General features: G+C 40.7%; 2 protein-coding genes across 3 annotated transcripts; one reads left to right on the forward strand and one right to left on the reverse strand.

Annotated features, from left to right (window-relative positions):
- Positions 1–2,933, reverse strand: LOC126387632 (sialidase-3-like). Its single transcript, XM_050040197.1, has 3 exons — positions 2,692–2,933; positions 2,274–2,513; positions 1–2,181 (listed from the first exon to the last, which is right to left on the reverse strand). The coding sequence occupies exons 2-3, from the start codon at positions 2,496–2,498 to the stop codon at positions 1,174–1,176; spliced, it is 1,233 nt and encodes a 410-aa protein (XP_049896154.1). The 5' UTR covers positions 2,499–2,513; positions 2,692–2,933; the 3' UTR covers positions 1–1,173.
- Positions 2,934–3,220: 287 nt separating this feature from the next.
- Positions 3,221–11,223, forward strand: xrra1 (X-ray radiation resistance associated 1). 2 transcript variants are annotated; one of them, XM_050040190.1, is made up of 17 exons: positions 3,221–3,635; positions 4,453–4,601; positions 5,882–5,953; positions 6,043–6,115; positions 6,209–6,306; positions 6,518–6,666; positions 7,604–7,708; positions 9,027–9,145; positions 9,265–9,317; positions 9,399–9,488; positions 9,575–9,668; positions 9,752–9,870; positions 9,965–10,141; positions 10,234–10,381; positions 10,496–10,614; positions 10,731–10,836; positions 10,912–11,223. In XM_050040190.1, exons 1-17 carry the CDS (start codon positions 3,542–3,544, stop codon positions 11,094–11,096), a joined length of 1,950 nt encoding a protein of 649 aa, XP_049896147.1. In that variant the 5' UTR covers positions 3,221–3,541; the 3' UTR covers positions 11,097–11,223. The 2 variants fall into 2 exon arrangements, with proteins under 2 accessions (XP_049896147.1, XP_049896148.1); XM_050040191.1 differs by having other exon boundaries at positions 10,499–10,614.
- The last annotated feature ends 3,977 nt before the right edge of the window (positions 11,224–15,200 follow it).

The raw sequence follows: 15,200 nt of genomic DNA on the forward strand, positions 1-15,200 counted from the left end.
GGTCACAGGTTACTTTTATTTTCTACTAAAATACATGTTTCATGCAGGTTTTGTCACTTTCCACAACAGTCAACAAAAACACAATGAAACTAGAGTGGAACCACCAGGAGGCTTTTTGCCTCACAACATTAGGCAAAGATGGAAGTTAAAGTCGCTCAGTACATTAGTGTGTACAGTAGTGTGTGTGTGTGTGTGTGTGTGTGTGTGCAAATTCCTAGTGACTTTATAAATAGTGAGTCTTCTTCTACATGCTGTCACATGCTTTCACTTTATAACCAACAGCCAGCCAATCATACCTGGCCATGATACTGCACTAAATTAATGATGCCTGGGGGAAAAAGCCTGTTCAGAAAATCATGCTGAATGTGCCGGAAAATAAATAATAAAACCAAGGGAAATATTGCTTTTGAAAATGAATGTGATAAAAATCTTTGTACAGTACAAAGTAGCCAAAAACGCTCAGAAGCATCTCTCTGCTCTCCCCAAACTCATAGGTGTGGTACAGTTTGGTTGGTCTCTTCATTGATTAGCTGGATGTGGCGAGTAAAAAGTCAATGTTTATCTTCTCTGTCCAGTTTTGTTGCCAACTGTGCGGCGCTCACTGTGACCCACAGGAAAGGTTGTGCACTGACAGGCTTGAGTTTAAACAGTGGAGTCGAAGGCATATGTGAATCAGAGTATACTAAATGTAAAGGAGCGACTGAGCATGAAGGAAACTCTACGCTCTACTTTACAAGGCCTGCTATGATCTTCGTATGAAAATAAAAAGAGGTAGGCAAATTCTCTCCACTGCTCAGAACACACTGACAGTTTAATAAGATGCAGAAATGGGCATGAAGTACTCGTCAAACATGCTACACACAAAGCCTGTTTTTAAGATGACAGTCCAGCACAGCATGCTCGCAATCAGCCACCCAACCTATTAAAAATAGTTTCCTTCCTTACACGACTGCTTGCATATTAATACTATTAAGACTTGGATTACTTCTTCATGTAAACAAGGAGACAACAAAACACACGACTCATGCATGCATTATCATCTCCAGACTGTAGAACAACAGTAAACACAGACAGATGTTACTGCACAGCATATTTAGTGGCTTTTGCTTGGGTTTTTAGGTTGCGGGAGAATGTTAAAGAGCTTTGTTAATACAGAAATAAAGCAACCGCACTTCAGCGCATCTTCTTGTCTTTCTTGCTGCCTGTCTGCATGACATCATTAAGGGTAAACGACAAGAACGCGATCTGCTCAAGTTCACTTTCCTTCCCGCACTCCATCAGGCAGGAAAACTGATCCTTGTCTCCGTTGTAAGCCAGGTCGGAGTAGCCGCTGGGCCCGCTGTGGATGATCCTAGGCCTGTCCCACCCTGAGGAGTGCAGGGGGGATCGGTTCAAATACACGCCCATGTCCCTTCTGCCAGACTTGTTAGTTGGGTGGATGAAAAGGAGCCAGGTTTGTGTGTCTGGAGACAGGAGCGACGTGCCACAAGCTTTGCTTTCAGCGTCATCGTTGGGGACAAACTCAGGAGCAGGAAAGCCAATGACACTGCCTTGACAGCCTGAAGGTGGCTCAACAAGCTCTGAAGCAATGTGGGGTTTGTCAAAATACACACCGCTGTTCTCACTCAGGGCCTCACACCTGTGGCCTCCAGTGTTACGAGCATTGCAGTAAAGATGACTCCTGCCCTCGTGGTCTATGATCTCTGCCATTTCACATTCACATGACTTTTTCCGAAGCATCTTACCTATTTGCCAAGTCTGGCCAAAGTCCGCGCTATAAAGTGACAGTGCACGTGGGTAGACTGTAAAGGGAATGGGGACGGAACAGCATCTGTAAGGGACGTAGTAAGCGTACGCTGGGATGATCAATCTGCCATTTTCCAGCTGCACACCGTGGCCCGGTCCCACAGCGAATGTGGCCCACTTATGGATAGTCTCACCAATAACACTTTCTGTTAAGTCTCTTGCTTGACTCCAGGTTTGTCCGTCATCGCTGCTGCTCACACAGCAAAGACGTGCCTTGTTCTTACCTGTGATGATCTGCCTGCACTCTGAGGTGTTTCCCCAGATACAGACGAAAAATAAAAACAGTGTTTTGTTGTTTTTTTCATACACAGGGCAGGGATTCATAGTGCGGTGGTTTGGCAGGCATGCTGTTGACAGCTCCTGACTAGAGGACCACTGGAAAAACATGACAAAGGAGAACATTTTAAAAAGATGAGCACATACAATGATGACAGTATTCAAGTAAAGGTTAATAACGTGGTTATTACCTGAACAGATCCATCATCTTTCAGTGTTCCTCTTCTCATAACAAGGATTTTGGCATCATTGTCAGAGGGCGAGGATCTTTTCTCTGCAAAGGCGAGGAAGGTGTGACAGTGCCTCAGATAAATAAGGGCAGGAATCCTGTATGTTATCCCACTTGGCTCCTTTTCAAACAAAGTTGTTTTGACCGGTTCCTCTCCGCTGCCACTCTTTGATGGCGTATTTCCCATGGTGGATCAGAGCTCCTGCAATTAAATATGTTACATATGCATGTCAAGTCTCGTTTCGTTTTTTTTTTTTTAAATCTACAACAATCTTTACACTAAAAGAGTTCACACTCCAACAGCTCCTCATAGACACATAGGATTGCATTGTTACAAATTGCATCTAGCGTATATTGGGCGTGCATAACAAAACCCTCACCTTCACTTGTCACTCTTCACATCTGTCACCCTTGGTCTCTGCGTGAGCGGCATTATACCGTCTAATTTCTCGCCACAAAAGGGACCTCTGATGTTCACGACACTGATGCTATGGGTTCATCAGAAAAGAAGACGGCGCTGAGGCAAGAGGTGAAATCACACTCACTTCCGTGTTCGCTTAGACGCGTCCGGATCAAACTAAAAGTCGCGTTTGGCCACCTACGCCAGCTAGCGCTTCAAATATTTAGTATGGCCAGATATTCATTATCATACCGTGCAGGCATGATATCAAAATGACAGACGAGGTGGCTGCTATCTGTAAGAGCGCAGGAGCTATCAGAATCATGTAGAGACTCTGGTGTGCGGCGTCACGCATGCGCAATGTGTTCAACCCCGATTAGACGTTAGTTAGCTTGTGTAGCTAGCTAAACAGTTTAACGGACACGGGTCGAACATAAAGTCGTCTCAGTGAGTAATTTGATACCTTGTGTTTGTATTTGGAAAACTGCAGCATATTCGTGCCGACATATGTGAAATATCTCACAATATCTTCGGGTCGTTAGGCGGACTATTATCTTATCATTGAATTCAATCTTTGACTAGCTGGGCTCACGGGTTTCTTCCGCCTTCGCCTGTCATGAAAACAGGCGCGCTCACTTCTTAGCGCCCCCCGCTGGATGGGAGGAGCAGCGCTCGTCTGACATGCTGTTGCTAGGATACTGAGCACTACAGTGTAGCTCCGGATCAAAATATATTGTAGCAAGTAGCCGTGCCAGCTCACCTCGTGAAGAGCGTAATTAACACTTGCATAAAAAGTTGTTTGTGATGAGTGGATTTCACAGGCGAGCAAGATGACTGCAGCAGCGTCCTATAAATTTGATCATGGACACAGCAATCCTACCAAATGTTTCCCAACCCGGACATTCCTGCGTCGAAGGAAAGAAGGTGGGTTGAGTTAAATAAGTATTAAAAAATAAAAATAAAAGTAAAAAACACCCCAGACATTAAAGTCTTGCAAACAGTTTCTGCTGCCATTGTTTTATGGCATATGCAATTTTATTTAGGCTGTATGGCACATTTCATTACACGTAAACTCAAAGTGTTTTACATTGAAAGNCGTCGAAGGAAAGAAGGTGGGTTGAGTTAAATAACTATTAAAAAATAAAAATAAAAGTAAAAAACACCCCAGACATTAAAGTAGCATGTTAAAAACTGCAAACAGTTTCTGCTGCCATTGTTTTATGGCATATGCAATTTTATTTAGGCTATATGGCACATTTCATTACACGTAAACTCAAAGTGTTTTACATTGAAAGACAGCAGATAAAAGTATGATAACATAAGAAGCATAAACATAAGAATACAGTATGAGCAATAGTCATCAACATCAACATAATAACACAGAGAAAACAAAAACATCAACACAATCACGTGCAATCAAATGACTGTGCACACACACTAATTAACCATGAGCCTGGGAGAAAAAGAAGTCTCAAATTTTATTTTTAAATGTGGACACAGTTGTGCTGAACCCCAGGTCAGCAGGCAACTTGATCTAGTTCTGGGTACAGCTATAAAACCTCTGCCTGATGACCTGAGAGGCCTCATCGGGTTGTATGATAATATCTATGCAGTACCTGATATTGTGCAGAGTAACATGTTGAAATTTATGTGTATGTGTAAGGACTCTGGCTGCTGCATTTTGAATGAGTTGGAGCCGTCCGACTGATTGTTTGGATGCTGAATTTGACTTTCCTTGTAGGTGCTGGTCATTGGCTTGTGGCTTACAGAAAGGCAGAGAAGCAGAAACACAGGAACGTGCACAGAAGAATAAAAGAGACTTGTAAAGAATATGATAGCAACAGAGGGGCTGGTTCTCCTCAAGGTAACACATTAGACGGACCTTTCCTGGTAAGTCACTGAAATATACTTAGGGACTGTTCTTTACGAGGGGGGGGGGGGGCACAACGCATTTTCACTCCAGCCTCGTCACATATTGACATTTGGTTATGGACTTTCCACATCCAGATATGTCATGCAAAGTACCCTGGGTGCGTTGGTTGTTGACATTCTGGGCGGCCTTGTCAAGTTCTGTCTGTTTCATGCATCATCTTCTTTCAAAATGCGCTTCAATTTTCAAAGGAAATACACAGTTTACATACAGTCTCTTAAAATAAACACACAACATCGCAATGACACCACGAATTGACTTTTTTCCTTCAACAACACACACACGTGGCTGGGTTTAGGAAAAAAGAACAGGGTTTGGCTATGGGAAGCAAACACTGGCCTCCTGGGTGAAAGTCAGTGGTTGCTGGACCCATCCACCACCGCTCCCACCCACCCTACATGGGTTTCCACCGCCTTAACTTTAGTTGTTTTCCCGCTGGCTGGCGTAAAGAATGACAGCAACCAGCCGCGTATTATGCTGACGTGAAAGGTTGGGCTTTTTTTGTCGCTGTCTGACATGCCGGATTTCGACAACTTGGGAGTGAGACTGAGTTGTGTGAAAGGGGGAATCATTTTTTAAGCACTGGGGAGGGATTTACGTCTTTTATTTTGGCTTAGGGGAGGGGCATATAAATAAATGGTTGTATTTTGTAATTATTTTACCACAGATTTGTTTTTAAAAAAACATGCAGTTTCTTTAAAATCCCCAAAATTACACCATTTATCACAGCCAGAAACTGTAAAAACAGAAATAATTGTTGGGTTTTCAAATTTCCGTTGGTCCTTGGAAACATCGTGTGTGACAAAGGCTTCCATCAGAAATAAAAAACAAACCAAAATAAACCCAAATCTGAGTTTAAAATAGTGATATTTCATCAAAGTCTCTTAGTCCAATGTCACATGTAAATTTTGGCCAAAAATAAATCAGTATGCATGACAAGAGAGAAAAACAACAATCTTCAACTTTTAACATTTAACCTTAAAACATAAAAGAGTAAGTTTAAAAATTAAATAACTCATTTATATTAGAGAGAGGGTCATGCATTTTCCGGCAGTCACTCAGGGAGGCTCAAGGAAAAATATTTGTAGCTTCAGGAGGGTCAAAAAAAAAAGAAGGGGTCACACCCCAGCCGTCCCCATCCTCTGATGAGTAAAGAACAGTCCCTTATGTGACCCTTATTTGACGAATGATCCCATGACCTGTTGCCTGTTAGTGACCCCCAAACAATTTTCTTTTGTAGCTCCAGTTACACTGTGTTGATAAGCCGTATGAGCTCTGTGCTGTTGACATCAGTGAGCAGAAACTGAACTCTGTAAGAATCAATTTTATTTTTTGTTATAAAAAATATTTGGTCGTCTGCAGATTAAAACAATAAAAGGTTTGTTTCCTTACTGTGTGCAGGTTAAGCATGAAGAACTCAAGGTGTTTGATAATGTAGCCTACATCGATGCATCCATTAACTCCCTCTCTTTAGGTGATTATTATTATATATCATATACATGTACCTTTAATAAGTTTGAGTGCCTGTTGCAAAAAGTGGTGACTCTCAGAAAATGTTTTCCTACAGGGTCTTTCAGCAGTTTCCTGTCTTTAAGAGAACTCTCTCTGTCATTAAATGGGATCAGCAATATGACGTTTCAAGCTAGTGACTTTCCTCATCTTAAGGTAAGATGATTTTGACATATACACCAGTGTTAGTCAGAGTCCAATACCAGTATCATAAATGCCATAGCCCGACAGAGCAGCAGCTAATGTAGAGAATTTAAGTGTGTAACATCAATTATATGTTTAATTGCAATATCTCAGCCTTGCATTCTGCTAACAGGTGCTTGTAGCAATATACATATATCTAAATAATTTCCTTTTATCCTCACAGGTTTTGGATTTGTCCTACAACTCTTTGTCAGCTGATGATATTGTTTCCATTGGGCAGCTTCCACGTCTAAAAGTCCTTCATCTGACTGGAAATCAGCTTCATCATCTTCCTCCTGATCTGGGTTCTTCCAACCATGACACCACTCAGCTGTAAGTATCTTATTTTTTATGAAGCAGCAATGTAGGAGTAACTAGGTACAAAGTTCGTCATGGGATTTTTAGTTCAAAACCATGCCTCGAACATGAGCAGACACCTCAAATGAACAGGTTTTGTCTGTCTTCTTTGATGTATATTTATAAAAAGAAATCCACCTCTCCTCCAACAGTATTTGTTCTGGGGAAAATGGCAAAACTCAAGTACATGATTGATTTAATTAGCGAGTGTGGGCTTGCTTTTCTGTCCCGACTTCACACAGGTCAGCTCTGTCAAACACTGCTTTGTGTAACGGCTGCTTCGCCAGTGAGACAGTGGCAAAAAGCCTACTTTCCATTTAAAAGCTATTCCACAAAAACTTTGATATGAGTCATGGGGAAGCTGGCAGAATGAAAGACAACTAATCTGTTTCGTAATATGTTTTCAGCAAAATGCAAATTCATCCTCTAACTACAGTCTGGGGCTGCCTCCAGTCTGCTCAGAAAATATCCCTGATTGATGTCCTTAAGCAGCCACGTTATACAATATCTGTCTCACATAGTGTTACCTTCCCTTTATGGTTACAGTATATAAGAAAGAATTAATAGTATTTAAAGTTCTTAAACCAGCACTGATGCTAATAATAATCGCTGCATTGGTATGATTTCACAACATGAGAACCTGTCCAAAGAGTTTATTTCAGAGAAAGGCCGCAAACAAGATGCATGTGAAAGTTTTTCAAATTGACCAAGAGGGGGTGCACAAATGCTCCAAATTCACACTCCTGATTCTGCTGAGGCAAATGTAATGACACTCAATACACCTGCTCTACAGCCAGGTATATAAAGTCCAGCAGAAACTGGTGTGCACATACAGAGTGTGTTACTTTAAATGTATGTATTTATGTGGATTTTATGATGTTGGTGATTTTTTTTCTTTTCTTTTTTTGTACAGGCCACCCAAAGAAGAAGACACACAGTTTAAAGCTCTTGAAGTCCTGATGCTTGACGATAACAGACTGACCTCTGGAGTCTTCAACAGTCTTGCAAACCTCAGGAGGTCGTGATGTGGTTTGAAGTTTGCTATATAAAACAAAGTATTACTTAAAGGACCAGTGTGGAGAACTTAGCGGGATAAATTGGCAGAACTGGAATATAATATTCAGAGTTGTGTTTTCATTAGTGCATAATCACCTAAAACTAAGAATTGTTGTGTTTTCATTAGCTCAGAATGAGCTGTATATAGTTACATAGGTAGTGGGTCCTCTGCCACGGAGCCTGCTATGTTACACTGCCATGTTTCTATAGTAGCCCAGGACAGAGAAACCACACACAGGGCGCCTGACTTTGACAAGTGGGTACAGCTGCAGTTGGAGCGGCTACATAATTGCCTACTATACCTACTTGTCAGTCCATGATCAGCCCCTTTCGCCCATTGACCTGGAAGTGGAAGCCATTACAAAATGCTTAGTTAGCAATTAGCTAGCTATGAAGTGTTAGGTTAAAAGAGAGGCGGTTAAGGTTAGGGTCAAGGTTACATCTTATTACTTACAAGGAATACACATCTAAATGTTTCTTTTCAAGTAGATTATTGCTATGTTTGTCCTCATATTTATTCACTACAATGTTGCATTGTAGCACAGTTCAGATAACCATCGTGATGGTGGGTTTGTCTTGTACAAGTGGTAGGCATGGTTTTTAGGTGTGTGTTGTGTATGCTGTAAACAGAACGTGTCTGCAACTACACGTGTCTCGTCTTTGAAGCAATTGGAAATGGAGGCCAAACCATGTATAACAGTGTCCAGGTCTGTCTTGCAATGCCATTTTCCTATAGACTTGCATTGGGAAAGAGACGCCTGTAAATCAGTGGATTTTTTTTTTTTGTGAGCATCCACAAAATGACACTATCAGAACTTGAATTCGGTCTGCTAACATTTCAAAAGTCCACAAGAGCTGCATGATTCAATCATTTTATTCCCATTTAAGTTAGTGGAGGGCTAAAGGTGAGGTTAGCCACTCAGCTGGCTTGCTGTATGGGCCCAACGATGCTGAAAATCCAGGTAATTTTGTATCTAGGAAATCAAAGTCTTTTGGCTTCATGCATTACTGACAAACTTCCATCGGAATGAATATGGCCCTGCCTCCAACACTGCAGCCAGTTCTAATACGTTTACGTCCTTTTTTATATTGAAGTGGCAGCTTGAAGTTGATGCTGCAAATGCACCTGAAGGCCACAGTTATCAGTTGGCTGCAATCTGCAGCTCCACCACTAGATGTCACTAAATCCTACACTGGTCCTTGAAGGCAGACTTGTATATCCCTGTGCATAACAGGACCTGTGGGAACATTCATGAAGCATTTCTAATTGTCAATTACAGGCTAAGGTTTTTAAACCTACAGGGGAACCGCATTTCTGAAATCCCATATTTGCAGCTGACGGGGTGTTCAAAACCATGGCAGACTTCTATTGAAGAGCATGCTGGAGAAGAGGGACTTGGTAAATGGTCACCTTGAAGTCATCTGTAAATAACTTAACAATGGACCTGTATGTTAGACTTTTCTCAACATCCTCAGAAAAATCTTAAATATTTAGTCACTTTTATCTCCTCATTCCAGCCCACACTGAACCAAATCCTGACACTGGTGAAAATTTCAAGACAATCTCACAGGTAATTTGTGCTAATGATGGTCTTTGAGATGTGTCATCACCGTGTTTCCCATATTTTAATTATCTGTGTCGCTCACCCTAGATCGCTCACAAGAAAAACTGTGACGACCTCCTCAAAGGATCCAATTTCCCACTACCAGAGCTTCAGTTCCTGAATTTAGCTGACAACAAGGTGTGTTGGATAATTTGTACAAATAAATCAACCATGACCCCATTTAAAAAATGAGCTAACATGTCTCATCAGTGTTTCGTCATCAGATTGCCAAGGAAGAAGCAGTGATGGCTGTCAGTCTTTTCCCAATGCTCAGAGAAATTGACCTTCACTCCAACCCTCTGACCACAAAGAGAAGTGGTAATCCTTCTCTCTTCTTCTTCCAAGAGTTTTTAAAGATTGACTCTGAATTTTGAATGCTGGATGTCTTTGTTGGGGCACAGGAGAGCCTCCATTACTGGCCCACTACCTCCAAGAGAGACTGGGGATAACGATCAAGCGTAAGAAGACACAGGAAGTTGTGAAGCACCCACTGAAGGTGTCCACTGACCCAAAATGGAAGGTTGGATGTGTTCTGCATTGTCGATTCTTGATCATGACACTCCAGATGTGGCAACATGACAGTTATCTTCTTTTGACATATTTATGTGTTGCAGGTGGAAGAAAAAATCCCAAAGGTGTTGAAGAAGCTAGTGTTGATGAATGCACCCAGTCCTTCTCAAACTCATGTTGAGAAAAGTGAGGCGACTGTCGAGAGAACACGAGAATCAGAGGGCGAGAATAGTGGGGACGGCACCCTCCAAGAAAACACAGAGCCCTTCTTTGTTACTCAGGTATGTACATGTCCAGTTTTTGTGGTTTCTATATGCCTCCTCTGTTTTAGTCTCAGCATTTACTCTCTTGACTGAAAGTTATTCATGTTCAGGCAACAGATGTTCCCAAGTACGAGTTTGATCTCCAACCTGGTGAAAAAGAAACCGCAGAAAACAAGGACGATATCATTCCTGAAAAATTCCCATGCTACAAAATGTTGATGGATGCGAAACCAAACCCTGATGTGGTGGAGCCCGTCGGTGAGGACTGCAGTTTCACCTGCAGCTGTTTATTTTTGTACGTTTTCCTCAAGCCTTGAAAAGTTAGAGAAAGAGAATATTCATGTCTTTTTTTTTTCTTTTTTTTTCCTCCAGCAGGAATTCAGACCACTGTTCGGATGCTGGAACACGCACTGAAGAATCTTAATATTTACAGAGACTCTAAACCAAAACTTGATAGTATCCAGACGCCATACAGAGGAAGAGAGAGAAGGGTTTAATATTTTGCATTCACACTCAACCTTACTGTCAAATTTTAATAAATCAAGCAAGTACTTTAAAGAAGAAAAGAAATGTCATGACTTTAAAAGAATAACTGTTTTCTACACAGATTAAAAACCTTCCACCTTTGAAGCCAATAAAACACCCCACTGAAAGGGTCCATGAACTGATCAAGGAAATCAAAGAGAGTACGACGATCAGAGAAGTCCCCTTAAGTATGCGCATTTCTGATACAGTGGATGTCAGCTAACTTTACCTTTTCTCTGTGTAACATTTTGTTCTCTGTACAGGCAGTGCCATACACGGCACAGGCGTTAACAAGCAAGAGCATAAGGAAGCTCTGTCCCTGCTGAGTGACATGAAGACTAAGCACAGGATGGTGTATAAGAAATCAATGGAACAAGCAGCCAGCATCCAGTCTGATAGGAACACCAACCAAAGCAGAGCAGACCCCTCATCTGTGCAGATGCTTTAAGTCAAATTCAACTGTGGTTTTCTTACTGTCTTGATTAACAACTTGTTGATGTTGAATGATTGATTGATTGATTGATTGATTGATTGAAAACCAACTCATCTTTCACAAATAAAAGTATATATAACTCAGCCTACAGCAGTCAGTAGATCATTATGTACATTAGGTATTATAAAAGCTTCAGCCCCTGAGGTTTAGATAACTGCTGGTGGGACTTGTGACCGGGTAGCAGCCCCTGAAATTACTGTGATTCTTTCTGTTCCCCTGAGTCTGATTAACACTATGACAAGGACAAACTGATGGTTTTAAGCAGCTGCTCCATCACTGCCGCTGTGACCAAAGTGAACCCAGCATGCTTGCGTAGTATGCATCAACTGTTTGCCAAAAGAGTTCAGTAGTAATAAAAATATAACTGTGCCTTCCTTGGGAGAAGCCAATTTGAGTATGTTTGCATAGTGTTTCCTCTGGACCGACCTGTTTCCATGAGCATGTCCTTGAATGCAGCAGGCTACAAATATTAATATGTTTAATTCTGGTATTAGTCAACAGGCTGTGATAATTAGTGAGGTAATGTGGATTCCAGTGCACATCTTGTTTATCTCCATCCTGCTGAAGTGTCCTGAATGTTGCTGCTCTGGCTTCCTTCATTCATCCCACTTTTCACCTTCTGACAAGTGAAGAAAGACAAAAGACTTGTGTAGATTGCTAAAATACCACAATAAAATCCACACTGAGCCCAGTGGTAACTGAAAAATACGAGAGTTTTGTTGACCAGATGTACTTTTTCCAAACAACGAATAACCTTAATGGCATGGTTTGATGCCAACCACTTTGAATGTTCTCAGCTCATGAAATGGTCGCCATCAGTTGTCATCAGAAGCTTAGATTTCAGGTAGTATGGTCCTACTCTACCTCTTAGGTGGCGACCTCTGGTGGCTGTAGTAATGATGACTGGAGCAAAGGAGGTGATGTACAAAGAGCAACAATTTACGAGAGGAGGTCAGGGTGGATGGATGGGTTGTCGCTGCTGCATTATTAAAGGAAATGGCCACTTTAGAATGAAAATACAGACAGTACTTACTGACCCTCATCCCGACAAGAAGTCCAGTGTAGTTTTTTAATCCACAAATCTCATTCAGGGTATCGGAGGATAACAGCTAGCTGGGTCAGTAAGTACTGTCTGTATTTTCATTCTAAAGTGGTCATTTCCTTTAAGGATCCCACTGCTTCTCTTGGCAAGTCCTGCCCTACTGTACTGTGATTGGCTATGACTAACCCTAACCATGAGCTTTTTGCCCAAACCGCCTTTGACATTTATGCATTAATGTGATGAATACTAGCATCACAGTAAGTAGTGCAAGCCAATCATAGCACTGTCCAATCTGTACCGCAAAACTAATTTGTTCTACGCATGTGTATGATGGCTGGGGGTTAGGTGTTTACCTCGAATAGCCTGGGTCAGGAGAAAGGACCTGAACAAACTGAGTTTTCGGTACGGATTGGTAGTGACATGGGTCAAACAAACACAAGACTTTTACCTAGGAGACCGCTGTTTGTGTCCTGTGTGAAACCAAAAGTCAGTGTTGACGTTACGTTGCATTATGTTACGTTACATACATAAGTATTTTAACCCACACTACGATCTTTTCCTAAACCTAACCACGAAATTTCGGCACCTAAACCTAATTAAAGTGAAACTGAGACCTAACGAAACTGCACCCAATGTTGGATATGCACCTTCTGGCCTCCTGGTAGCAGCCATCTGAAGCATTATAATGGTAGTGATAACAACTGATAATGATTATTTAATGCCCTGATAACATGTCAAATGCTTTAACACCTAAAAATCAGCTAGAGAGTATATATCCTGTAAAGTGTTAGGTAATTGGTTTGATAGACCATTGATCCACTGTCCCACAACTGATAACTATGACTAATATCTTTTGTTTTGCTGAGTCTAGTGGACCTGCTCTTATAGGTCTGAGATAGAGCAGTGTGATTGTATGAATTCAGTATCATCTCTCAGTAAAGCGAGCTGTGATAATTTGTACTGGGCAGGAACAAGAGAGCTTAGAGGAACAGTAGTGGTTTATAACTTTAAACAGACGTCTGCAGCTCAGTATGAGTTACAGTCCACATTCTTAAACACATAAAGGATAATGTGTTATATACTCCAAGTTGACACTTCATATGTGACATTTCCAGCGAGCTTAAAATAAATGTTTTTTCATTTCTAGTCATGTTCTGTTTTTGTTGTTCATTCCCCTTTTGATTTCATGGTCTCGTCCTTCATATGACTTCAATTATTCTTCTTCAGAGCAGCTTGCAGATGTGGAATGCAGGTTCAGCCCAGGTGGAATAAATCAATAGGTACTCTGAAGATATTTCATGGGACTCTGCATTCTTACATTCAAGTGTGGATATTTCCCTGCTTCTGTATGTATTGAATTATAAGTAATATACGTGTGTCACACAGTGAGCACAGAGCTTTCCAGTTGATACTTCATGGTTAATATTTCTTGGATCTTGTCATTCTTTGGCATATGTTTGACATTTTCATTTTTGAATTTAATATTAACTGTTTAAGCTTTCATTTCTTATCCTTTTGAGGGTTGTGGAAACTATTGCAAAGCCGTCTTCATTTATAATCTGTATTATATGTATATATACATAGATAAATATATATCCATATGAAATTCCTCTGAAAACACCCCTATTAGGAACAAGTCCTCATGTCATTCAAAACCAACACTCGCATTAAAAGTAGTGCAATTTGAAAATCTGATTTTAAGATACCTAACAGATAGATTACGCTACACATTGTAATAAGTGTTAACAATTTATTGTTAGGATATGACAATGAGGTTCACTTTAAACAGTGTTTGGTCTGGCAAATAATTTCAAGTTTTGAGGACATTCTGCAGTTTCCTGATTTATGTGATGAGGCAAACACCTGGCCTTTAGTCCGAGGGTCCAGTTTGGGTCTTTTCATCTTTAGCGGTATATTTGATGGTAATGAGGACACTGTGCCAAATGGCAGAGATTTGACACGCTGCAGAAATACTATTTTCCAGTCCGCTGGAGCTCAGCTCTGCTCAGCAGAGCTCGTTTGTGTTGCAAAGATATCCCACAGTATCAGACACCACAGCTGCTAAAAATATCTGATGCCCAATGTTATCAAAATCATGATAAATCTCTTCAGAATTATTGTTTTTTATCCATAATACTAATTCTCTTGGCTCAATTGCAACTCCACTAAAGGCCATCTGAGGATTTGTTGTTGCTTGCAGTGAAATGATGGAGTTTGTTCTTCAGCCAGTCCTGGCATGAATTTATTTTTTTTGCCTGAACAAAAAGCTGTTACTGAGTAATTTTGAAGTGATAATGATTAGTACTTCAGGCGTCCACGGTTCGGTTGCATAAGTGCAGTGTTTTCATGCAGGAATTCTTTGATGTAAAAAATAAATAAAAAAATAAAAAATGGACGTACTATTGTGCAAGAGGTTGTTATGTACACACGTATGTTTCCACAGTTTTGGGCAATGATCAGTCACAGTAAAAGCGTTTATATTCTAAGCAGTCAGTGGGCATTCACTGATTTCATCACATAAAACTCTTAAGTAACAGAAAATCTGAAACAATTTCTCCCCACATACACATGTTGACAAGATGGGGAAGAATAGTATGATTGTGGTCAGATGATTACATTTCTGCTTTTGTCATTACTTATCTCTTGATGAATAAACCTTTGTTTGTCTGCTTCTGTCAACTATTATAAACTCCCGGCTGTTCCTGCCACTTTTACACTTCCCAGATCACTTTGTACAATATGCACTACCAATCGATCAATCATTTGTTTGAACAATTAATCAAACAAATGAAATAAGTTCCTAATTATTCCTGGTCACACACCCTCACCACTAATTTTGTCTTCAATCCTAAAAGATGTTAGCAGTCAGACGTGTAAAAACAAAACCATAATTCCCTTTTGTGTCTGATCAGGCAATGAGTTTGAAATCAAAGTGAGTCAACATTGTCAAGAAATACCATCAAACAGCGCATCTGTTAAAGGGATAAACAGTCATTTTATATTGTGCTTCCATAAAG

The sequence above is a fragment of the Epinephelus moara genome, chromosome 3 (assembly GCF_006386435.1).
Source record: "Epinephelus moara isolate mb chromosome 3, YSFRI_EMoa_1.0, whole genome shotgun sequence".
In the NCBI taxonomy this organism is placed as follows: domain Eukaryota; kingdom Metazoa; phylum Chordata; class Actinopteri; order Perciformes; family Serranidae; genus Epinephelus; species Epinephelus moara.